At 39.8% G+C, this 25653-nt stretch overlaps 1 protein-coding gene across 1 annotated transcript; it reads right to left on the bottom strand.

Moving 5' to 3' along the window:
- Positions 1 to 5478: 5478 nt before the first annotated feature.
- Positions 5479 to 24021, bottom strand: MKRN2 (makorin ring finger protein 2). The gene is made up of 8 exons (XM_081320467.1): positions 23871 to 24021; positions 22414 to 22542; positions 21099 to 21286; positions 18529 to 18836; positions 17280 to 17494; positions 13065 to 13175; positions 6589 to 6733; positions 5479 to 5831 (listed from the first exon to the last, which is right to left on the bottom strand). Exons 1-8 carry the CDS (start codon positions 23897 to 23899, stop codon positions 5688 to 5690), a joined length of 1269 nt encoding a protein of 422 aa, XP_081176593.1. The 5' UTR covers positions 23900 to 24021; the 3' UTR covers positions 5479 to 5687.
- Positions 24022 to 25653: the final 1632 nt, after the last annotated feature.

Genomic DNA, 25653 nt, shown 5'->3' with positions numbered 1-25653 from the left:
GCAATACTGCATTCTAACCCACTGCACAGCCCTTGCATGTCATTTAATAATGGCCAGAAAGAAGCCTGGTATGTTATTGCTGTTGTTTTTTTTAATTGCTGCAAAGAAATTAGAATTAAAGTGGGGCAGACCAAGGGTTTGGGTGTGATATGTTATGGTGTTTTATTTTGAGAATGCATAGGTGCTTGTATGCAGTACTGTGCCCACAAGTCATAATGTTGCTGCAATTGTGCAAATAGAAGGATTATATTAGCCTGTGATGGTTAGCTGAACGCTGATGTGCACTTTACATTCTGTGCATGTTCTCATGTTAATGATGAGCTTCAGTGTACATTTAGAAATGCAAAAACCTGTTAACTTGAGCTGATTTGCCAGCCTTCAATACATTCGGGCATTCCATGCATGTTTTGTCTTGTTACCATATTACTTTAATTCAATTCACAAGCACCAACCGTTTTTGTAGCCAGTGGCACACTTCTATGCAAGTAAAACATTAGCAAAAAATAGTTTGGTTGCTTTTGTTAGATTTGTGCCTAGAGACATATCAATACTTACATAAAAATTGGCCAGACATTATTTAAAACACACAACTTCAAAATATTAAGATTTTATAGGGGAAATACACTGTTTGAAAGAAATATTGAAAAAACTGACTGCATTTTATATTCTATAATCCAGTAGTTCTCAATCAGAGCAGTTTTAAGGTTTGTCAATTGCAAGTTCCAGAATTCCCCAACCAGCATGCTGTACTGCTGTAATCTTATTGCAGGGGTCCTCAGCTTTGGCAACTTTAAGACTTGTGGACTTCAAAGCTGGCTGAGGAATTCTGGGAGTTGAAGTCCACAAGTCTTAAAGTTGCCAAGGTTGAAGACCCCTATCTGTTGAATGACATAGTGTCAGCAGTTCTCCAAGTATGGTCCCTGATCCCCTTTCAGGTCAAATAATATTTTAACATTTCTCAGTTTTAATTTATAATACAGCACATAATGATAGATATAATCAGTGTAAACCAAAACTCTTTGGAATCCTCAATCGTTTTTAAGAATATAAAGGAGACCTGAGAACAAAATATTTGAGAACCAATAAATGAGTCTTTGCATATTGCTACTTGAGAAGGGCTGTTTGTTTAAGTAAGATATTCTAATCTGAAGAATTTTTTCAGTTAGAGTTGTGTTCTCTTTAGTTTCCTGTGGCTGAAACTCCATCAGATTTTATTTGTCTACTGGAATCTCTTAGTAATTTACTATAAGTTTTTGAGCTCTGAATTATTGGAACACCACCAACTTGAAAAAATCCAGAGATTAATATGAATTTGCCATGATTTTATCCAGTTTTTAAAAATAAATCTGACAAATCTTATATGAATTCAAAATGTTTAAATCTAAAAGAACCCTATAGAATAAGAGAAAAGCTGTTGAAAGAACTATACTGCTCAAAAAAATAAAGGGAACACAAGATAAGACATCCTACTATTAAATAAAGTACATTGTGTTGTTTAAGTGTTCCCTTTATTTTTTTGAGCAGTATAGTATGTTCTGTTTTATGTATCTGATTACAAAATATTAATGTAGTTATAGCCATATAGAAGTAAAAACTAAACATTTCTATTTCAAAACTGTGTTTTGTAGTAATCATGCTATCAGTTGCAGTTTGAAAACTGAAGATCTAGAACTTGCAAAGTTAGCAAAAGGAGACTCAAGAGAACTCGTTTTATCTTCCTTGAATGTTTATTGGCTCAAGTTTAAATTAAAATTATTGCCCTCTGAAACTCTTTAGAAGTCAAACACACATCAGTCAAAAGAACACTACTTTCTGTGTTAGAAAAGTAACCTGAACTCAAACCTATGATCTATTTAAATAGAACTACTCACTAATAAATTGGCTATTTAAATATAAATGGAAAAGTTAATTTCGAAGTAAAATAATCTTTGGAGTGATTATCAGCCAATATATACACAGAAGAATGTAATTTTTCATACAAATAGCATAGATTATTCTTTTTGATCAACTGTGGATGCTGGGAGTTCTTGAAAACGAATGTATCTTTGGCTAGCTATAATCAAGGTTCTCTATCTTGTAGATATTCTGAAGAATGATACATTATTTATTTATACAGGTATAAATAACCTTTGGCTCAGGTTTTAGATGGCATATAGGCATGACCAGGACCTACTTTTTTTTTAGGTTTGGGTGAATTTAAAGGGAGGGGGGAATTCAAACAGATGCCTTGAGTCCCCACGAGGTTTAAAGTGTGCTTTTTACAAATCTTGCCAATACAGAACAAAAATGAGGCTGAAGATATTGGTTCTGCTTATTCTGCAAAAGGTATGCTGGCAAATCATCCCTGGGCTGTATTTTTGCACCCTTTTTTGCAGTTCTTCCAATAACATTTCAAATTCTAAATCTGTGGTAAGAAAGCTGCATATGTTCAGTAGCATTTGAAGGACCACAAGCCTGGAATATTTAATAAATTATCTAGTAATAAATTACAGCAATAGCCAATATAGTCTTCAAATAAGCTTAGTCTGGGTCAGAAAGTGACACTACTAACCACTGACAAAGAAGCAAGTTAATTATTCAGTCTGCTTGGATATTTGTCTACAACTCAATTTCATTGAGGGCTGCATCAGCATTGCGGTTGCCCTCAGGAGGCTGGGTGGGTGTGGCCTGGGTGGGTGTGGCTTACTGGGTGGGCGTGGCAAGCTCTACATCATTCGCATTTAGGGTGCCTATGGGGCCTGGGCAGGAGTGGGACAGATCTGAGGGTCTCTGGCAGAAGGAGGGTCTCTGGGCCAGGGCCAAGGCAGTGGGGGCCATTCCCTCACTGTTTCCAGGATGGCTTCGCGGGCCGCATGAAACCACTTCGCGGGCCGGATCTGGCCCCCGGGCCTTGTGTTTGACATGTCTGCTCTAGGTCAATCAATTCCAACTTCGCAATCTTTCATGAGAAGTTGGAATTGATTGACCTTTCCCCCCCAAAAAAACCCTTCGTTTCCTTATACACAGCAGCAGTGATGGATTGCGAAGGAGTAACGGCATGGGGCTAGAAGTGAGGTAAGGAAAGAAAGGCAATTTCTGGGGGGAGCGAGGATTTCTTTCCTTACCTGCCCCACTTGTTCTGGGGCCGCTTTCTGCTCAGACGCGTTGCTCTTGCCAATGGCCCGACCGCCCACTTCAGCACCCTCCCTTCCCAGGCCTCCACACTCCACCTACTGCTTTGGTCAGCTTGCTGGCCCCCACCTCAACACCCTGCCCACCGCCATCCAGCATGGCCGCCCCTGGGTTGCAGGGGCTGCTCTTGCATGGGAAAGGGATGCGCCCCACCCTCCCACAACCATGCAGGGTAAGGTTGCTGCGCCCGCCCCTGCCCAGATGCCCTCGCCTCCCCCAAGCGTTTTTTTTACTAACCTGCCTTTCAGCTGCGTTCCGTTTCTCCGTTCACTTCTCAGCCTTTGCCGCGCTTGTAGGACTATCCGTAAAAAAAAAAAAGTTCCATCAGACTAACTTCTCGCGAGATCTCGCGAGGTTAGAAAGTCTGATAGAACTTTCTTTTTTTTACTGATAGTCCCACAAACACACGACGAAGGCTGAGAAGCGAACGGAGAAACAGAATGCAGCTGAAAGGCCGGTTAGTAAAAAACCGCTTGGGGAGGCAGGGGCAGGTGCGACAACCTTACCCTGCATGGGTATTGATTCAGGTTGCTCATGGACAGGGGCCTAGGACTGGAGCGACGGTGCGTGTGCCCACAGAGAGGGCTCTGCATGCCGCCTGTGGCACGCGTGCCATAGGTTCACCACCATGGGCCTAAATGGTTAATAGTCGCCTCAGCAACTTCAGCCAGTCTCAAAATTTAAGCAGGGTCAATCATGATGAATACTTTGATGGGAGACTACTTGGGAATTCTAGGACTGTATATTAAAGTGAGGGATTTCTTTTTTTCAGAAAACAATAACAAATAGACTTGGTAATGCCTGCCAAGAAAAGTACATGTTTCCTGTAGTTACCAGGAATATAGGACATTCTTTTTAATGTTATATTAAAGTTCAGTTAATATCAGGCAGGATAGGACAGTTACCAAAAGAGTCATTCATTCTGACAGGGACTGAAATTTCCATGCAAGAACAGATTCAAAACCCAGAAAGTTCTTTGTGTGCAAATTAGTACATGCACCCACTAGTTGGGACTGACACGAGTCATGGTTTCCCATTACCTGCTATCCTCCTATATAGTATGGTATCAGTGAGGGCTGTTTTGAAGGCTGTACACTACTACACTACTACTACCACACTACTAGCTTCCACTAATGGCAATGGCATAAGAGAACATCTGAAAACAACTGAAGATTTTTGCAATACTTTGGATGTGAAGGCAAAAATGCACAGCATTCAGAAAAAGACAAAGCTGCTTTAAAGAGCTGCAGAAAGGGGCTCCATGAGCAAACATGCTGCTCTAAAGCCTCTTTTTGCCTCCAAATCTGAAATGCAGCATGGTCCTACTTTTCAGGCATTGTTCAGACAGTGCTACTTTTTAAAAAAGTTAAATTATATCATGTGACAGCACCAGTATTCTAGCAATGCCTATTATGGCCATGAGAGCCAGTTTGGTGTAGTGGTTAGGCTAGAAAGCAGGAGCTCATCAGTTTTAGTCCTGTTTTAGGCATAAAATCAGCTGAGTGATCTTGGGCCAGTCATTTTCTCTCAGCCCTAGGAAGGAGGCAATAGCAAACCTTTACTGAAAAACCTTACCAAGAAAACTGCAGGGGCTTGTCCAGTCTCCAAGAATTGTACACAATTAAATGGAAAGAAAAAAAACTTGTATATAGATTTAACAGATTTTAGTTCAATATTTGAACTTAGGCATATTGAAACTAAAACAATTATTTATGAAAGGCCACACACCCCCTACTTGGAGCTAACAAAGGAATTCTCTACTTATATGTGTAAGTAGAATCTTGGTTATTGCTTCCAAGAAAATCATATAACGGATTATTTTGACCATACTTTCATTCTTACATATTTCATCCCTACAAATAATCTTAAATGTTGCTACTTATAGTTGCATTAAATGTGTGCAACTCAAACCAGGAGAACTGTAGCACAGCTAGCGCAGCAAATGTTTAAATAACCATGCTGCTTATGAAATACATTAGCGATACTCATGCCCATTTTTTAAATAAAAAAGATCACTTATTTTTTAAAAAACAAATGACCATGTGCAATTACAAACCCTTCAGATAACTTGTTTTTTTGCTAACAACCCTGAAAACAGTCTGATAGTTTTAAACCACACTGATATATTTGACATGGATAATTAGATGTATTTTTCCGTTCTTTTATTAAGATATTATGATTATATTAAAAGACAGCCTCCAAATACTTGAATCTACCTCAAATCTTAGAATACCAAGGTTTTTTCAGTAAAATGGGAGTAAATGTTCTTTTAAACTAAAAACACATTGCTCCCTTCTAATAGAAAAGTTCTTCTCTTCATGATTACATCTATCACTTTTATTCCAAGCACTCATTTTATGATGTTTCAACACTTTTGCTCTACAGTGACACTCATACTAGAATTTCACCAGGACCTCAGTCTCCATGGCACAGTAATTCTAACATTGTGGTACAAAGTTACCGAAGAAACAGAAGGATCAATATGAAAGAGACACGGGAGAGATCTTGTGGTTTTTCTAGGGAGGAGCAGCAGATTCAGCATCTGTGCCAGAAAGATGCATAAAAAGCTCTCCAATCTCGGATACATCATCATTGGCAACTGGCAGCGTTCTGTTTTCTCGGTCTTCGATAAAATCCCACAGACGAACAGAGTTGAGGAACTAAAACAGAAGGCAAAAGTTACACATATCTCTTACTAATATATTTAAGGCATTGTTTGGATTTACAACTACAACTTTTTTTTTACAGCCAGGGCAGCATTCCAACAGCTCACTGCACAAGGAGGCTGAGGAAGGAGGGTGCAGTGGAGTGTGCAGAAAGGCCGGGGGAGGGTGGGCTGGCACCAGAGTGACTTCCAACCTTCTCTGGCAGCTTCCCTGACTTTGCTTGTGAGAAACCAGCAGGGAAGCTTGCCAAGAGTGATCACACCACCATGGGATGTCACAATTGTTAAGTGCAAGCTGGTTGCTAAGCAGCCAAATTGCAATCTTATGACTGGGAACTGCTGTGACAGCTGGGACTTTGAAGACTGGCAGTAAGTACTATTCACTTTAGCACTGTCACAACTTTGAACGGTTACTGAACAAGTGGTCAGTAAGTGAGGACTGCTGTATATCATTTCCAAAGCTGTTGGAGCTACAATTGCTAGACAAATAGCTCCATGTACTCTTAAATGCACACGTTTTAAAATTATTGAGGTTAACTGGTTCTAAAAGGGAAACAACAAACAACAAAGGTAGGAACTAAGATTATTATTTGGGGATCACAGATAGTGTTCCCCCTTATCCCGACTATTCAGTTATTTTGAAAATAGCATGTGCTGCCTCAAAATGTTTAAATGTAGAAGGAAGGAGATTATTAGCGACCTCGGCAGTTTTGGGAAGCTAAGACAGGAGACAGAGTTGTGTATCTTCTTACCCGGACTGTCCCCTCTGAGCTGAGTTGCTTTCGTGGCTTCTCTGGCTCAGCCCGTCTTCCGTCTGGATAAGCATGGAGATACAGACATTTCCCCCCAAATGGGCAAGTCCCCTTTCCCTGCTCAAAATACTTGCAGGCTTTTCTCCTAGAATAAGAGGGAGGGAGAAGAATGTGTATCAGGGTTACTCATGTGCACACTGACCGTTCAATTGATTATTAAAAACTCAAGGAGTTTAATGAAGCCAATTTGCACATAGAAGATTAATCCTGAAAGAGAGTCTGATGCATATTTTGGGGACAATTTCTGAAATGTGAACTGTGATGACAAAAGTATAAAGGAAAGCAACTCGGTATTTAATACCTTTGGCTGTATTGATATGCTGGAATAAACACCAACAGCTTCCCTTTTCTCTCTGTTAATATTGGCAATAACCCTCGCTGAACAATCTGTAAGTGTACAGGGTTACAAAACCATTTCTCTGACTGCCACTGTCAAAATGAAACGTACCAGATCTTTGTACCTTCTTGTTTTTTCTGTAGTCATTTTATTCTATTTTAGCCCATTTCTCCAATTTATAAAGATAATTTTGAATGTTACTGAATGGTATTATCCTACCAAATTTTATGTAATCCGAAGTATGACAGACATTCTCTCCTCTTAGTCAACCACGGAGTTAATAAAGATGTGGAAAAGTCACTAGGCAATAACAACAACAACAACAACAACAACAACAACAACAACAACAACAATAATAATAATAATAATAATAATAATAATAATAATAATAATAAAATAAAAATTAATTCTGGAAGGGACCTTGGAGGGGACCTGATTTAAAAGGGAACGGGTCACCCTAAACAGGGCGGCCGGGCGGTTATCTGCGGATGCAATGAGGGTGGCGAAGTGAGCACGCTTCGCCACCTCCATTGCCACAAGGTAAGATCTAGAAAAGGATCTTAACTGTGTCCGGTCAAAAGTTGTGATCTACTTTATCAAATGCCTTACTGAAGTCCAAGTAAATTATATCCACAGCATTCCTCTGGTCCACTAATTTTGTCACTTGGTCAAAGAATGCAATAAGATTTGTCTGGCATGTTCTGTATTTGACAATGTTGGCTTTTGGTAATAACTTTGTTTGCTTCTAGGTGGCCGCTGATTCATTGTTTATCTTTTCCAGAATCTTCCCAGGTATAGAGGTCAGGCTGATAGGTCTGTAGTTTCCTGGATCCATTTTTTTCCTGTTTTGAAGATGGGAACTACATCAGCTCTCTTCCAGTCCTCTGGTAGCTCTCCAGTGCTCCAGGATCTTTGAAAGATATAGTTCAGTGATTATGAGATCACATCTGCCAGTTCCTTCAGAACCTTGAGGTGTAATCCATCTGGTCCTGGTGATTTGAACTTGTCTAGGGTGGACAGGTGCTCACCATTTTCTTGCCTATCTTAACTTTGTTAAATTTATCATTTTGCAAAGAAAATAACAGAAGTGAAAGACATTATATTCCCACTTAGACTTATAACCAAATCACTGAATCTTTTCCAGTTACATCTTTGCAAAATATAAATTCACAGGATCTTTTAACCTGGCTGCACAAAGGGATTTATTCCATAGGTTACCTGGAGAACATTATCGGTAAACAATTGAACAATCAGTTTTAATAGTCGCTCTTTAATTTCTATGGGAATCTATACATTATACACTTCAAACACAGACCATAATCTAAATTATGTAATATATATCTAATCTGTGCATTCTAATCAATGTTTACAGATTTCAGCTCTAGATTTATTAACAGCATAGCTCCTGATGTGACTGATAAGCAAAATGCTCGATAAATAGAGAGCAACATAAATTAAACAATCAAAGTTCAACTTTTTAAAGAGTCACACATAAAACGTTTTAGAGGCTAGCAGTGAAGGTCACAGAACTACAAATGCATCATTTTGTTAACCATAACATACTTTTAACTAAATACTAGATGAATCATTTCTATATGGTGCATACTGATCACTGTTTTTTCAAATAAAAGCAGGCAGTTTGGTGAAATTTTTCATCCCTCAACTTACAATTGCCTTGACCTACAACTTAAAAAACAGAAAGAAAAAAAGATGATACATAATTTACTTGATGGAAAAGGTTATTTTCAATATAAAAATGAAGAAATAAAAAAGATAGTTAAAGAATTCTATAAGGAACTGTATGATAAAGAGGAGACTTCAAGAGAGAAAACTATAAAATACTTGGAAGAAAGTAATCTTCCAAAGATTTCAGATATTGTTAGATGAAGGTGTTACAATGATGGAAATAACAGAGGCTATAAAGAGACAAAAAAATGGGAAAACTCCTGGTCCAGATGGACTTCCGGCAGACTTACATAAGAACTTACAAGAGATATTAAGCGAACCGTTGAAAGATGTTTGTAATGGACTTTTATTAGAAGCTAAAATGCCAATGACGTGAATTGAAGCAAATATTACTTTAATACCAAAAGAAGATTCGGATTTGACTCAGATTAAGAACTATAGACCGATTTCATTGCTCAATGTGGATTATAAAATTTTTACTTCAATAATGGCGGAGAGATTGAAAAAATACTTGACTGAATGTATACAACCGGATCAAAATGGTTTTTTTTTTTTACCAAAGAGACAAATTAAAAATAACTTAAGAGTGATAATAGATGTATTGGAATACTATGAGCTACATCCAGGGAAACAAATGGCATTAATATTTTTAGACGCTCAAAAGGCATTTGATAATCTTTCATGGCAATTTATGATTCATCAATTACAAATAATGGACTTTGGACAGAATTTTATAAATATGGTAAAAACAATATATAATAAAAAAACAGCCAAAGTGACTGTGAATGGAGAGTGTACTGAGAGCTTTGAAATAAGGAAAGGCAGAAGGCAAGGATGCCCTCTATCCCCTCTGTTATTCATTTTCACTTTGGAAGTTTTAAATCGAAATATAAGACAAGATACAGAAATTAGAGGATTGGGGATAAAGGGTGAAACATAAACTACAAGCATTTGCTGATGATTTAGTATTTATTTTGGAAGAATCCTTGGAGATGACCCCAAAATTGTGGGGGAAAATAGAACAATATGGTGAAATAGCGGGATTAAAAATAAATAAAGAGAAAACCAAGATAATCGTTAAGAATCTTACGGATAAGCAAAAAAGCACCTCTCTCCCCTCCTCTTCAACATCTATATGAAGCCGCTGGGCGAGCTCATTCGTGGTTTCGGGGTGGGTATCATTAGTATGCTGATGATACCCAACTTTTTCTTTCCACCCCGAACCAACCCAGTGATGCCCTCGATGTGATGTCCCGTTGCCTGGAGGCAGTCCGGGTTTGGATGGGGAGAAACAGGCTTCGTCTCAACCCTGCCAAGACTGAGTGGCTGTACGTACCGGCATCTCAGGTTAACCAGTTTGTTCCATCATTAAGGATGGGAGGTGAGGTGTTAGCCCCCGTTGATAGGGCTCACAACTTGGGCGTCCTCCTGGACTCATGGCTCAGCTTTGAAGATCATATAGGAGCCGTGAGCAGGGGGGCTTTTGCCCAGGTTCGCCTGGTGCGCCAGTTGCGGCCCTATCTGGACCGAGATGCCCTACGCACAGTCACCCATGCTCTCGTGACCTCCCGGTTAGACTACTGCAACACTCTCTACATGGGGCTACCCTTGAGGACCACTCGGAGGCTTCAAATGGTGCAGAATGCAGCCGCGCGAGTTGTGATGGGAGTTCCCCGATACTCCCGTGTAACACCTCTTCTCCGTGAGCTGCGTTGGTTTACGGTTGCCTTCCGAGTGAGATTCAAGGTGCTGGTGATGACCTATAAAGCCCTAAATGGCTTGGGTCTGGATTATCTGAGGGAACACCTGTTGCTGGCATCAACTTCCCATTGTCCTGTGTACTCCCACAGGGAGGGCCTTCTTAGGGTACCGCCGGCGGGTGACTCTCAGAGAGAGGGCCTTCTCTGTGGGTGCGCCTGCCCTCTGGAACCAACTTCCGATGGAACTTAGGACTGCCTCCGACCTCTGTTCATTCCGCCGGGACCTGAAAACCTGGCTCTTTGAGCTGTCGGGCCTACACTAAGGGGTTTTAATTGGGTTTTAATGTTTTAACTTTTAAATTTTGGGCTCTAAATTTAATTAACTGTTTTAATCAACTGTTTTAAATTTTTTAACTTTTGTATGGCATGATTTTAATTGCCCTGTAAACCACCCTGAGTCCTACAGGAATAGGGCGGTATATAAGTTAAATAAAATAAATAAATAAAATAAATAGATGGCACTTGCCTCCAGCAAGATTAGCAAAAATGTTTAAAAATGTATCAGGTAAATGTTGGAAATGTAAACATAATTTAGGTACGTATTATCATATCTGGTGGACATGTGACAAAGTAAAGGCCTACTGGAAAAAAATACATGCTTGGCTAGAAAAAATATTAGGAGAACATGTAGTATTTAATCCTGAATTTTTTAAATTAGGTATAGTACCAGAAAAGATTAATAAGCAAAACCTATATTTGGTTTTACATATTATAACCGCAGCAAGAATAAGTTATGCACAATGCTGGAAAAATGAACAAATACCTTCAGAAGAAGAAGCAATAAAAAAGATACTGGAATGCGCAGAGATGGACAGATTAACTATGAGGCTAAAAGATAAAGAAGAAACAGAATACTACCAAAGCTGGAATTTATTCTACAAATGGCTAGAAGAGAGAACCAAAGAGTAGGACTTGATTATGTATTAGCGTTTTATGAACCCAGATCACACGCCGTTTGAAAAATTAACATATGTATGTAAAGAAAAAACACACCATAAAAAGCTTATAAAATAAAAAACACTGATCAAAATATCATGTTTCTTAAGCTTATTCACATTTTCATTCTGAATTTGCTATTTGTAGAACATATTTGATAACTTCAATAAATCAATGAAAGATGTTTTACCAAAAGAATATGATTTGAAAACATAGTCCTACATATATGCAAAAGATTTGGGCTTAGGAAAGAAAAAGATTTGGAGATGCTTTTAATGACCACTGTCTGGCAGATTTGCAAAGTAAAACAAGGAACTAGCGAGTTTGTAGTAGTATGTGGCTAATTTTTAGTTGCATGCTGGAGATGTGCACTAAATGATCTTGTCCTAATTCAACAGTTTCAGAAAGACTTTGAGTCTGATAAACTGAAGGATAAATTAGTAAAACGGAGCATACCAGAGAATTTGAAACCATTGTGCTGTATGCTAAATGATGGATGAGTTGAAGCACAGAAAGGATAAAAGAGATTTCATGGCATTTTGTATTTCTGCTCCTACTGCCTCCTTGAACTCCAGCACAGTAAACCCATGAAAATAGGACTGGTGAAGTAATCCTTATCAGTAGTGAAGAAATAAAGAAGGACAGATCTTGATTTATGTTTTTGCTGTGGAGCTCTAGCCATGGGTTGTCTTGCCAAACTTTCTTCCTCCGAGTTGGTTGGAAAGCGCAATACTAGTGGAACTGTGAGGCACCTCCCAAATCACTCCATAGCCTCCTCTTTAGGAAATTCCACAGTGTCTTCTCCCAAGAGTTCAGCAAGCAGGCCCCAGGCAATTAAAAATGGCTCCGATAAGGAACAATAGGCAAGTGCATGTTATTATCCCTGTAATTCTTCACATCCCATCAACACAGAAATACAATAAAGAATAATATTTGTATTTCAGAGCTGAAATGGGGCCTTGGTGTCCCTTGGTGCTCTCTGAGCTTGGGTGTTTTCTTGCAGATGTTTCATTGCCAAATTAGGCAACACCATCAGTGCTGGTAAGGAATGGAGTTTGCTCAATTTATATTCTAGTGGCCTGTCAGTGTTGGTGGGGGTGGTACTGGGGATTCTTTGTTCGGGGGCTCTTTGATTGGGATAATATTTGTAGCTCAGGGTTGAAATGAGGATTGGGTATCCCAATCAAGGAAATGCCAAGTAAGCCAACAGCAAACAGCCCAACCAAAGAACTTCCAAGACCACCCCCCACCCACACGGACAGGGCAGGCTGCTAGAATATAAACCGAGAGCAAACCCCACTCCTTACTAGGACTGATGATCTTGCCTAGTTTGGGTAATGAAACGTCTCAAAGAAAACTACCAAGGTCAGAAATACAACCCTCCGCTCTTTTAGACTCTGGTGCAGTGGCTGAGTTCGTAGAAGAAAGTAAGAGCGCGTAGCATGGATTATCCACAGAGTGACTAGAGATGTACATGCTTATTGAAATGATTTGACTCTTGGTGGGTCAATACGTTGGTCCTACTTTGCAACACGCAACTCCGCTTCAGTTGAAAATAAACGGTCGTACAGAATTCTTTCTCCTATTTACAGGGAAGTCCCTGTTTACCGTACGCTCATTAAGCAAGAGTTTCAAGCTGCACAGCACTGAACAAAAATGTCCTACAAATGGCCTTAAATGCTTGAACGTATACTTACCCAACCCCCTGCTTAAATGCTTCAATTAGTTCGTTCTTTTTTGTCTGATCTTCTACCCAGTACACACTGGGAATGACAAACTCTGATATCACACGGCATTCTGGACAGGACCTTGAGTAGCAAAAAGAAAAGCTGGTATATTGCTTGTTGAAAAAGCTATTTTAACTAACTCAAAAATAGAACAAAAAGCAACCCCTCCCAAAGGTTCTCTGAATGAATTACCCTTGCACTGGTCATGATTTTTAAGACGTTTACAATGTAACTGTATTAAACCTAAGCATTCTCTTTATTAAGAAAAGTCCCTCCTATTTGTGTTTTCCGATCTAGGTTTTCATTCCTATGGCTTAACTTTTTATAATAAAAGTAAGCTTTACAGTGTTTGAAAAGCACCTACTTCATTTCCTGGAAAGTTCTATATTTACCCTTTTGTTGGTCTCCTTAGATTTTTTTTTAAAGTGGCAGAACTAGAATTTAAGAAATAATTAGCACCATCCAACTCAAAATCTGCTGGAGAACTCCATCAGTTCCGTATAAATATTGAAATAAAATGAAGACAGACTAGAACTTGGAGGGACATCATAATTACCCCAACTAAAATGTGTCTCCCCTTCATGGATTACTGCCTTGTCGTGGCGAAGGGGCTTGCGTAATTCAATGAAGCTATGAGCTATGCCGTGCAGGGCCACCCAAGACGGACAGGTCATAGCAGAGAGTTCTGACAAAACGTGATCCACTGGAGAAGGAAATGGCAACCCACTCCAGTATCTCTGCCATGAAAACCCTATGGACAGTACCAAAAGGCAAAACGATATAACGCTGGAAGATGAGCCCCTCAGGTCGGAAGGCGTCCAATATGCTACTGGGGAAGAGCAGAGGGCTAGTACTAGTAGCGCCAGAAAGAATGAAGCGACTGGGCCAAAGCCGAAAGGACGCTCAGCTGTGGATATGTCTGGTGGTGAAAGGAAAGTCCGATGCTGTAAAGATTTTTTCTCCATAGGAACCTGGAATGTAAGATCCATGAATCAAGGAAAGCTGGACGTGGTCAAACAAGAGATGACAAGACTAAACATTGACATCTTAGGTATCAGCGAACTAAAATGGACAGGAATGGGTGAATTTAATTCAGATGACCATCAGGTATACTACTGCGGGCAAGAATCCCTCAGAAGAAATGGAGTAGCCTTCATAGTCAATAAAAAAATAGGAAAAGCAATACTGGGATACAATCCTCAAAATGACAGAATGATCTCAGTTCGAATCCAAGGCAAACCATTCAATATCACAGTAGTCCAAGTCTATGCCCCAACCACCGGTGCTGAAGAGGATGAAATTGACCGGTTCTATGAAGCCCTACAGCACCTTATAGAACTAACACCCAGAAATGATGTCCTTATCATCATGGGGGATTGGAATGCTAAAGTAGGAAGCCAAAAGATAACTGGAATAACAGGCAAGTTTGGCCTTGGAGTACAAAATGAAGCAGGGCACAGGCTGATAGAATTTTGTCAAGAGAATACGATGGTCATAGCAAACACTCTTTTCCAACAACCCAAGAGACGGCTTTACACATGGACATCACCAGACGGTCAACACAGAAATCAGATTGACTATATGCTCTGCAGCCAAAGATGGAGAAGCTCTATACAGTCAGTAAAAACAAGACCAGGAGCTGACTGTGGCTCAGACCATGAGCTTCTTGTTGCAAAGTTTAGGCTTAAATTAAAGAAAGTAGGGAAAAGCGCTAGGCCAGTCAGGTATGAATTAAATCATATCCCTGTTGAATATACAGTAGAGGTGACAAATAGATTTAAGGAATTAGATCTGATAGACAGAGTGCCTGAAGAACTATGGACAGAGGTTCGCAACATTGTACAACAGGTAGCAACCAAAACCATCTCAAAGAAAAAGAAATGCAAGAAAGCAAAATGGCTGTCTGAGGAAGCTTTGCAAATAGCTGAGGAAAGGAGGGAAGCGAAAGGCAAGGGAGAAAAAGAAAGATATGCCCAATTAAATGCAGAATTCCAAAGAATAGCTAGAAGAGATAAGATTGCCTTCTTAAATGAACAATGCAAAGAAATAGAAGAAAACAATAGAATAGGGAGGACCAGAGATCTTTTCAAGAAAATTGGAGAGATGAAAGGAACGTTTCATGCAAAAATGGGCATGATAAAGGACCAAAATGGCAGGGACCTAACAGAGGCTGAAGAGATTAAGAAGAGGTGGCAAAATTACACAGAAGAACTATACAAGAATGAGCTTAACGTCCCTGATAATCACAATGAGGTGGTCACTGACCTCGAGCCAGACATCCTAGAATGTGAAGTGAAGTGGGCCTTAGAAAAGCTGAGCAACAACAAAGCTAGTGGAGGTGACAGTATTCCAGCTGAGCTATTCAAAATCTTAAAAGACGATGCAGTAAAAGTGCTACACTCAATTTGCCAGCAAATTTGGAAAACTCAACAGTGGCCACAGGATTGGAAAAGATCAGTTTACATTCCAATTCCAAAGAAAGGCAGTGCCAAAGAATGTTCAAACTATCGCACCATTGCACTCATTTCTCATGCTAGTAAAGTTATGCTTAAAATTCTACAAGCTAGACTCCAGCAGTATGTGGATCGAGAACTACCAGAAGTACAGGCAGGATTTCGAAGAGGCAGAGGAACTAGAGATCAAATTGCTAACATACGCTGGATCATGGAGAAAGCTAGAGAGTTCCAGAAAAACATCTACTTCTGCTTCATTGACTATGCTAAAGCCTTTGATTGTGTGGATCATAACAAACTCTGGCAAGTCCTTAAAGAGATGGGCATACCAGACCATCTTATTTGTCTCTTGAGAAATCTATATGCGGGCCAAGAAGCAACAGTGAGAACTGGACACGGAACCACTGATTGGTTCAAAATTGGGAAAGGAGTCCGGCAAGGCTGTATACTGTCGCCTTGCCTATTTAACTTATATGCAGAGCACATCATGAGAAAGGCAGGGCTAGATGAATCAAAAGTTGGAATTAAGATTGCCGGAAGAAACATCAACAACCTAAGATATGCAGATGATACCACTCTAATGGCAGAAAGTGAAGAAGAACTAAAGAGCCTCTTGTTGCGGGTGAAGAAGGAGAGTGCAAAAGTTGGGTTGAAACTAAACATTAAGAAAACCAAGATCATGGCATCTGGCCCTCTCAATTCCTGGCAAATAGATGGGGAAGAAATGGAGGTAGTGACAGATTTTATTTTCCTGGGCTCCAAGATCACTGCAGATGGGGACTGTAGCCAAGAATTTAAAAGACGCTTGCTCCTCGGGAGGAAAGCCATGACAAATCTAGACAGCACACTAAAAAGCAGAGACATCACCCTGTCAACAAAAGTGTGTATAGTCAAGGCTATGGTCTTCCCAGTTGCAATGCATGGCAGTGAAAGCTGGACCATAAGAAAGGCTGAGCGCCAAAGAATTGAAGCCTTTGAACTATGGTGCTGGAGAAGACTCCTGCGAGTTCCTTGGACTGCAAGGCGATCAAACCGGTCAGTCCTAGAGGAGATCAACCCTGACTGCTCTTTAGAAGGCCAGATCCTGAAGCTAAAACTCAAATACTTTGGCCACCTAATGAGAAGGAAGGACTCACTGGAGAAGAGCCTAATGCTGGGAAAGATTGAGGGCAATAGAAGAAGGGGACGACAGAGAATGAGGTGGCTGGATGGAGTCATTGAAGCAGTAGGCGTGAGCTTAGATGGACTCCAGAAGATGGTAGAGGACAGGAAGGCCTGGAGGAACATTGTCCATAGGGTCGCAATGGGTCGGACACGACTTCGCAACTAACAACAAAATGTGTCTGAAAAAATTAATAGAATTGTGGAAAACAGCAGAAATGTATTGTGCTGAATGGCATTAATAATGATGCAGAAATCAGCCGGCACCAAACATTAGTTTGTAACCTGATGCCCAAAGGAAGATAATCCACTGGAAATCACAGTCCCAAAGCCCACTCTAAAGCCAGTTTGAAATTAATCAAGATAATCTGCAACTAAGAAATCCACCGTTATTTTTTTTTTGTTCAACTTACGTGTCTTTTGGTGAATATAGAACTGTAAGTTAAACCATTTCCCCTTGTCAACTGTCAGCTATTCTATCATTTATTTAAGCTGCAAGGACTAAACTGTTTGAAAGGAAACAAGTTAACAAACTAAGTTTTGGAAGGACAGGCAGGCTGTGGGCACTTACTTGATGATGGGATTCTCAAACTGCTTGACTCCCCTCCACTGACGGATACAGGACAAACAGTAGGTGTGGTTGCAGTTCGAAAGGATGCCGAATCTTCTTTCTGAGGCTGATGGCTTGTCGTAAACCACTTCCATGCAAATACTGCACACTTTGTCCTGGCTTGCCTGGAAGGCAAAAGCTTTCTCCATGTCGTGTTCAAAGTTAGCCATGCACATCTAGGTTGGGAAAGAGAAGGCAAAGACAAAGGAGAGGAGTGTTTGCTCTAGACTGATCAAACAGAATGCTCACAGTAAAAACACAAGTTCATTAAAATCAACGAGGCTTACTCTGACATAAATACAGTAGATGCAGGACTGTAGCTGAGAAAGGGCTGTCTTTGCATACAGCTGAAGGCTTTAAGTGCTAGCATCTCAATTTTATTAATAAGAACCATCACTAATTAAATTGGATTACATAATACCAAATAACCTTATTAAAAACTACCAGTCACTTTGTTCTTACTGAAAAATGGGACATGATCCACCACCATAAATAACACTGGCATTTGAAGTGCCAGACAGGAAAAAAAATGATACGGATACAGGATGACAATTTGGATTTTAAAAGGAACTGAATAGAATTATGCGATAACAGAATTGTACCTTTTATAAATTATCAACCTAAATAAATGAGCGCATATTTCTTACACAATAAGCCACAAATCACAGCATGATATGTGAACCAGGTCGATGTGTATAGGAAAGCTCCACAACATGCAGCCAATACAACAGATTAACAAAGTTTGCCACAATAGGTCATAAGCTGAACAGGAATGAATCATTTTTAAAATTTGTAGGTATTAACTTTAATGTAATATGTAATATGGTTATGCCCTTGTGGGCAAGTTGAGTTTCCTAAGCATGCTTTTCTTCACTGATAATTTTAAAAAGATATTTGAAGTGCTCGTTTCCCCAGTACTGATTTCAGACCAAGCCTATAACCTGTGCTAATACCCAACCCCTCCCATAATATATGAAGTCATTATGTTTTGTGCAACATCCATCAGGAATTGGCCACTAACATAGCAAGAGCTAGTAAATCAGATGAGGACCAGTTCCACATTTTTACATGCACATATAATTGTTCAATCTTTGTCATTCTTATATTTTACATCCTGTATTATTAGTTAACATGATATTTTTGCCAATTAAATAATGATTTTATTTGAAAATAACAGAGCCAGATTAGTTTTATTTCTGGTCATGTTTACCTTCTCGTGTGCCTTCCTCTGTTCTGGATCAAAGGGATGGAGTACTTGCAACCCACAGATTTCACATACTTGCCCATGGAGGTAGAGGCACCGGTCCCCAAACTGGCACATGCCAGCTGCTGCGTAGGGACATAGCTGTTCATCATATGCATATGAGCTGCCAGGTTCAGCATCATCTTCGAGCCCACTGCGGATAGCATCTAAATACGAATGGGGCTTTGTTTCCGGTGTGTCAGCTGGAATACTGCAACATGCCAAGTCACTTACTGCCCCAGGCCTTGTCCTTTCTTCACTGGTTCCACACAAGTCTTAGAAGGAGAAGGAGGAGGAGGAGGAGGAGGAGGAGGAGGAGGAGGTGGAGGAGGAGGAGGAGGAGGAGGAGGAGGAGGAGGAGGAGAAGAAGAAGAAGAAGAAGAAGAAGAAGAAGAAATATTTGATTGCATTAAAAACAGGCCACGATTCTCATGAAATCCCTATTCCAAAGCAGGGGGAATTAGCAAGTATTTCTAAACTTGACTTTTAATAACAGCTGATGCGCTTCCATCAAACCTGGTAAATCTGCTTTCAACTTCAAAGCATAGTAATTACTATAATCTCCAGCGACATACTGTAAAACCACAAAATTATGGCTATTAGTTGCCTAAAAAAACCATGCAGCAGCAACATAATCTCTCAAGTTTACAACACCACATGAAAATCACTGCAGATTAACAAAATGCCAGTAATGACAACCAGAACTTGTTTCAAGGACTTTAGAGGTGAGGCTTGAGCATATTTTGGCTGCAACATGAGTCTCCAAGCACAACACTTACTATTCTCCCTCTATAAGTAGCAGCCATCCAATCAGGGAAAAGAACATCAAGGAATGCAATATAATACCACTAAAGGAGTGAGAACTGGGGCTAAATCTATTTTCTGACTTCACCCATTATGAATCAAGTCTGCCCTTAACTACACAATGCAGGATCTATTTCTTGGTCGGTCTAGAAACTGAGAGAATACAGGACCCAATGATTTTCTTTTTATTTATCCCATAAAAACCCTCTGGATATTAAACATAAATTTTAAAAATGATTACAATACAAACCACCAAAAGCAAGTCTTAAAATATTCAAAAGCAAAAGTCAGGTTATTTTTTTAAAAAAATTCAACTGGCGCCAGGCAAGCTTCTAAGACAAGGCCACTCTATATCCATGATGCCAACACTGAAAAGCTCTTCCTTGTCAGATCTCATTTGCTAGAAATAGTAATAAAATGACTTCGCATCAAGATTTAGGTAGGTGTGAATGGTGTGAGACATGTCAGGTTACTATTTGAAGCTTTCTTACATAAAGGTTTCTTTACCACTATGATGAATGATGCCTCCAATGGATGGAATACTGAGAATTGCCATACATATCCAAAGACCCAAATGTGCCTGTTTCTACAGGAAGCTAGCAAAAGATGGCAATCAAGTATTAAGATGTGCCTTGTATTTTCAGATGTCTGGTGAAGCAAATGCTTTGGATGTATCCACCTGTTCTGTTCCAGCCTACGACCAGCCCTGTTTGTGTGTCAGGGACAACCCCTTTTTCCTTTTAACAATCAATAGGCTGGAAAAAAACCCAACCCAAATTTATTTACAGTTCCAAATAATAAAGTCTTTCAAACAAAAAAAGCAGCAGAATATTTTCTTCAACCAAAAATACATGATTCAAAACAGCCAACAAGAGTCAAATAAGAGTCAGATTAGCAAGGACCAGGATTCTCTTTGAATGTCTCCAAACGGTTGCCGTCAGCAACCAGCACCGACCACACCTTCCCCTTTTATTATCTGTCCCAAGGCGTGGCTTCTCAATGCCTTCACCTCCTTTCACTGAGTTGCCTCATTGATTTTCTCTGCTCTACTCTGCTGGATTGCCTTCTGCTTCTAGAGTCTCTGAACAAATTCAGCTGTGACTCCTCTGAGTCCCACACCTCCTCCTCACAAAGCTGAGCCTCATGAGGAACATGACTGGAGGGGCCAGGCTGAGAGTCCTGCAGTGCATCAGAGCCTCTCGCTGACACCGAAAGGTCTCCAAACCCCGCCTCCTCCTCAGATTCCTCAGACTCAGCTGCTGGGACAGGCTGATACTGAATAACAACACCACCCTTGGCTTGAATGACTGCACTTTTTTTTATAACATACTTGCCATTATTGGCAAATGAAATGTAAGGGGAATGGATATTGTTAAACAACAAAGAAAAATTGTTTTTTTAATAGAAAAAAATAGGTCTATTTGCTTTAAAATGACTGAAAAAATAGGACACAAAGAACTAGTCAAGTCCAGATAGATGGCTGACCAAGGCTGACCTAAAAAAGCTAAGCAGGTTTAGTACTTTGATGAGAGGATGAATACTGTACCAGGATTGCAGATTAAACTTAAAAAAAAAAACACTCAGAAGGCAATAATAAGCAACTTCTCTATTGTTACTAACAAAACTATACGGACATGTCTGTAATGTAACCAGTAGAACTAGACTGAAAAACTTTACACTTTAAAGAACTAAAGCAAATCCATTTTTTTTAAAAAAGACCCATTCTTGCTTACCTCTGTCCCTGAGCACTAAGGTTTTCTTTTCACGTTTTCCAGATTCATGTACTTTACTTTTGGTAACAGTTGGGTTTTGCTCTGATGGAGAGTTCAGTCTTTGGAATGGTGGTGCAGAAATGTAAAGTGGTCTAGAACCCACCGTGCCCCCAGATGCAGAGGACCCCAGAGGTTTGACGTGATCATATCTTAACAAATGAGAAACAACAATAATGTATAAATAGCACAGGGATTTATTTCAGCAAGCTTACTGAACACAAACATAAGACTGTGCTATTGCGGAATTTTCAATGGTTTCAAAGACAGCAATACTTGCAATATGGATTTGTTTCACAGAACTGATCATCTCAATGCAGAAACCTAAATTATTCTAATCCTAGGAGAAAGATACCGAAAATAAAAGTAGCAAGAATTAACAGGCGTTTAGTTATTTAAAAGCCAGTTACTGATTTTATAATATAATAAAACTATACGTAATGTAAAATTCTTATCCTGTGAAATTCAAAATTCAATACAACTTAACTGTAAAGAATATAATGATATATAGAAGTCCAAATGATTAAAAAAAACCACCCTTCATTCGTGGTAATATTTAGTAGTCCGATATAGACATTCATTAAATTCAGTACAGATTATTGTCATATAATCTAGTTTAACAATGCTAATTCAATCTGATGAATTTAATAAAATAAATATTCAAGCATGTGCAGGATTATGACTTTAAGATGTGGATATATAGAAAGTAAATAAGAATCTATTGGTGGATCTCTGGATATTTTATAATAGATCAGGATTTCTGATTTCTCAGTAGTTTAACATATAATTTATATCTGAACTGGATTTTGAAGTTCAAGTAAAAAAAAGAAAAAAAACCCTACAAATTCAAGAAAGTCTTTCCTCCTTTTAATAGTTGAGCCTTATAGTCTGAACATTGCATTATTAGTGTACTTTGAGATTGCTATGTTTTGTTACTTATTTGGAAGCAAGACCTGCTGAATTTCACTTATTTTCGAGTAGATTTGCATATGATCAGGTTTTAGAAAGTCATCTTGGTAAAAATAAAACCTATTTATGGACCACATCTCTGTGCAGTTTCTTTTAAAGCAGTTATCAAAATTCTAAAGTTCCTCTTCTAAAAGAGGCTTTCCCAGATTCCTTCAGCTCCCAATCATCTCAGCAAACAGTGCTAGTAAGAAATTATGAGAATTGCACTGGCATTAAGTACAAGAAGTACACAAACAATAAGTAGCTTCTTAAATGTCTTTAACATGGTAAATTAACTGCAGGTTTTCTCTTGGAAACCACTAACTCATACTTGCAGCGAGTTCCATAAGCACACTGTCCTTTTTGATAGAATTTGCAGATAGTAGATCGTTTGCTTGTAGACAAGTCATGGGAAAACAGACACCTATTTCCTTCACGACATACTCCTTGTATAAAATACCTGCAATAATATATATGTAAAGTCATATACAGCAACAGATGTCAAATACATAATTCTTTCACTATTTGTCAAGTCCATGAATAAATCTGCCAAGATTTACTCGAGAAATTTCATAAAAGCAGAATGTGAATGTGTATTGAAATACACAAATATCCTAAAATGAGAGGTAGGTTCTTAAACTCATGGCTCAAATAAAGTTACACTGATTTCTCTAGGAATGTTGTTTTATTGGCAGCTTTTAAAAGAATGTGCTTTTTTGTTTGTTTTGTTAGCGGCGAAGTCGTGTCTGACCCATCGCAACCCCATGGACAACATTCCTCCAGGCCTTCCTGTCCTCTACCATCTTCTGGAGTCCATTTAAGCTCACGCCTACTGCTTCAATGACTCCATCCAGCCACCTCATTTTCTGTCGTCCCATTCTTCTATTGCCCTTAATCTTTCCCAGCATTAGGCTCTTCTCCAATGAGTCCTTCCTTCTCATTAGGTGGCCAAAGTATTTGAGTTTCAACTTCAGGATCTGGCCTTCTAAAGAGCAGTCAGGGTTGATCTCCTCTAGGACTGACCAGTTTGATCGCCTTGCAGTCCAAGGGACTCGCAGGAGTCTTCTCCAGCACCACAGTTCAAAGGCCTCAATTCATGGCGCTCAGCCTTTCTTATGGTCCAACTTTCACTGCCGTACATTGCAATAAAAGAACATATGAAATCTATTTTAAGATTCTGAATGCATGTAGTTTATATCCTAAAAAGCTTTTCCTGATTATCAATAAGGAGAGACTTTGGGACACATCAGCAGTCCATAGGATTAATGTCATACTTCTATCCCTGTGTCAAACTTCAATCTCTTATGATACGGAACCAAGAGAACCACCTGACATTGACTTGTAGTGATGTTTCTGGGCCAACTGCACAAAGGCCCTGGCCTTAAGACACACTGTCCTTTAGGAATTATTTAGGGAAAATCAGGTTTAGATTTTTTAAGGGGGAATCAGTAACCCTCAATAATCCTCCCTGTTCTGGAAAAAGCTCTCCTATGTGTAACAGGCATTTCCAAGGACTACAAACACACACGTGAAAGAGGGCCACGGGGGGGGGCGTGAAAGGGTTGGGATGGCGAGTTAGCGGAACAAGGACAGGAAACCATCCTCTCTCCAGCTCTTCCCTTCCTCTCGCGCCTTAGTCGGCGAAGAGAGCGGGAAAGGAGGCAAGAGACATCTCGGTCCCGTCACTCCCCCTCCCGCTTCCCCGTGGGCGGAGCGTCTCCAAGCGCCCGTCCGTTTTTCGGGGTGGGGAGGAAGGCAGAGAGCGCTCCTCTCAAGCGGTTAACTGACCTGCAGGTTATGTCCTTCGTGCTGCTCATGTCTCCTTTGGCACCACTCCTGCTTCGGTGTCTCCTCCCTGCGCGGCTCCTCGCATTTTGGTTCCGCTGTAGCGCCGGGGAGGGGAGAGGAAGGGAAAGCTATTTGGGAACCCAACAAAGAGAGCCGGTCCTTTGCTACAGGAACTGGTTTCCGGCCGGAAATTATGAATGAAGCACTCCACCATAGAGCAGGAGAGAGAGGCTTTCCTTCACAACGGAGAGGGTGGGCGGTATAAGAACTTTTTAGCAGGAGGGCCGCTTATGATACATTAAATATTGGAAGGAAATCGACCAGACTGACAAATTATTGGAAAGCTGCGTTTTAATAAAAACTGTCAGTCGGGAAAAGGACGTCCGGCCTCCTGCTTTTTTTTTTTGGCTGCCATAGACTAACGCGGCTCCCCGAGTATACAGTACATTCAAGAGCAGGGCATAGAGATCCGGAAGGCGGGGAGAGCGGCCGCCTGGCGGAAGCGAGATTGCCGGACAGAGTGCCCCTCCCCCAGTTTAAAGTTAGGTTTCGGGACTTGCTACTTCTGGGATATCTGTATGGTTCCTTTTGCCTATCTGGCAGGGAATGGTGGGGAGGGGCGGGAATGCACAACCAGCAACAGGAGAGGGCCTGGTTTTTGTTCCAAGGATGCTTTTTCCCGAGGCAACTGGACTTTGTTTTTGTTTGAAGACCTTTCGCTTCTCATTCAAGAAACCTCTTCAGCTGAAGAAGCTTCTTGGATGAAAAGCGAAACGTCTTAAAAACAAAAACAAAGTCCAGTTGCCTCGTGAAGAACATCTTTGGGATAACCATGACCTGGATGACTTGAGAATCTCCATAGATGTCTGGTTTTTGTTCTTTCATTTTTGAGGCGCAAAGGACGTGCAGTCTGCTAGGCCAATGTAGATATATTTAGTTACAATAAAATGTTTAAGTTGCAGCAAAAAAAAAATTGATGGTGTAAAACTGGAACATCAATGAATTTATCTTGACATACCTTGAAGGATCGAGCTATATAGATGCATCAGAACTCAACTTATAAAATGCATTTTAAATGAGCAAGTCTATCTTGTATATGTACACACACAGAGAAAATATGAATATCCTAAAACTTCAGTGTATGTGGAATACTTGAGAATGATTCTGGCACTGATATAATTATTACCACATTTTAAATCTCTAGTCCATATAATCCAAACTCTTCATGTTGGATTCTCCTTTTGAAGTTATCTTGTAAAATGTATAGATTAAAAGGCAGAGCATAGAGATTAGGAAAGTGTTACAGCAGTGTCATGACTAAAGGTAAGGACAGGATATGTTGCTTTGGAAGATAAGCAGTTAAATGAACCTGATCATGTAAGGACAGCAACTAGGTATATCAAGCAATAATTGGAAAATCAGCATTTCCAGATGGGATACAAATATTTTTGATCTTATGTCATTTATAATAGATATATTTGTGTATTATTATGTGGAGACATAACCTATGCAGATAGTAGTTTATTAGTGATGTCATAACTAGAACCAAGGACAGAACTTTTTGGAAATTTTGTGGTATTGGTTCCTTGTACTCTCCGATATCTGGCAGCTTATGAGAAGTACCATATGCAGCTGTTTCAGATCTGGAAATCTTAATTTTTATCTGGTCTTCACAAAGTCTTCATTGTCAGTTGTCTTCAATACTTTTTTTGCATTCATTCATATATCAGACTAAATCTGTATTATTCAAATTAATAGAATACTAATAAAAAGAGATAGAGTC

This window comes from Vipera berus (genome assembly GCF_964194415.1).
Source record: "Vipera berus genome assembly, chromosome: 2".
Classification (NCBI taxonomy): domain Eukaryota; kingdom Metazoa; phylum Chordata; class Lepidosauria; order Squamata; family Viperidae; genus Vipera; species Vipera berus.
Note: the sequence above shows the minus strand (reverse complement) of the source record. Positions and strands in the feature narration are given on the sequence as shown.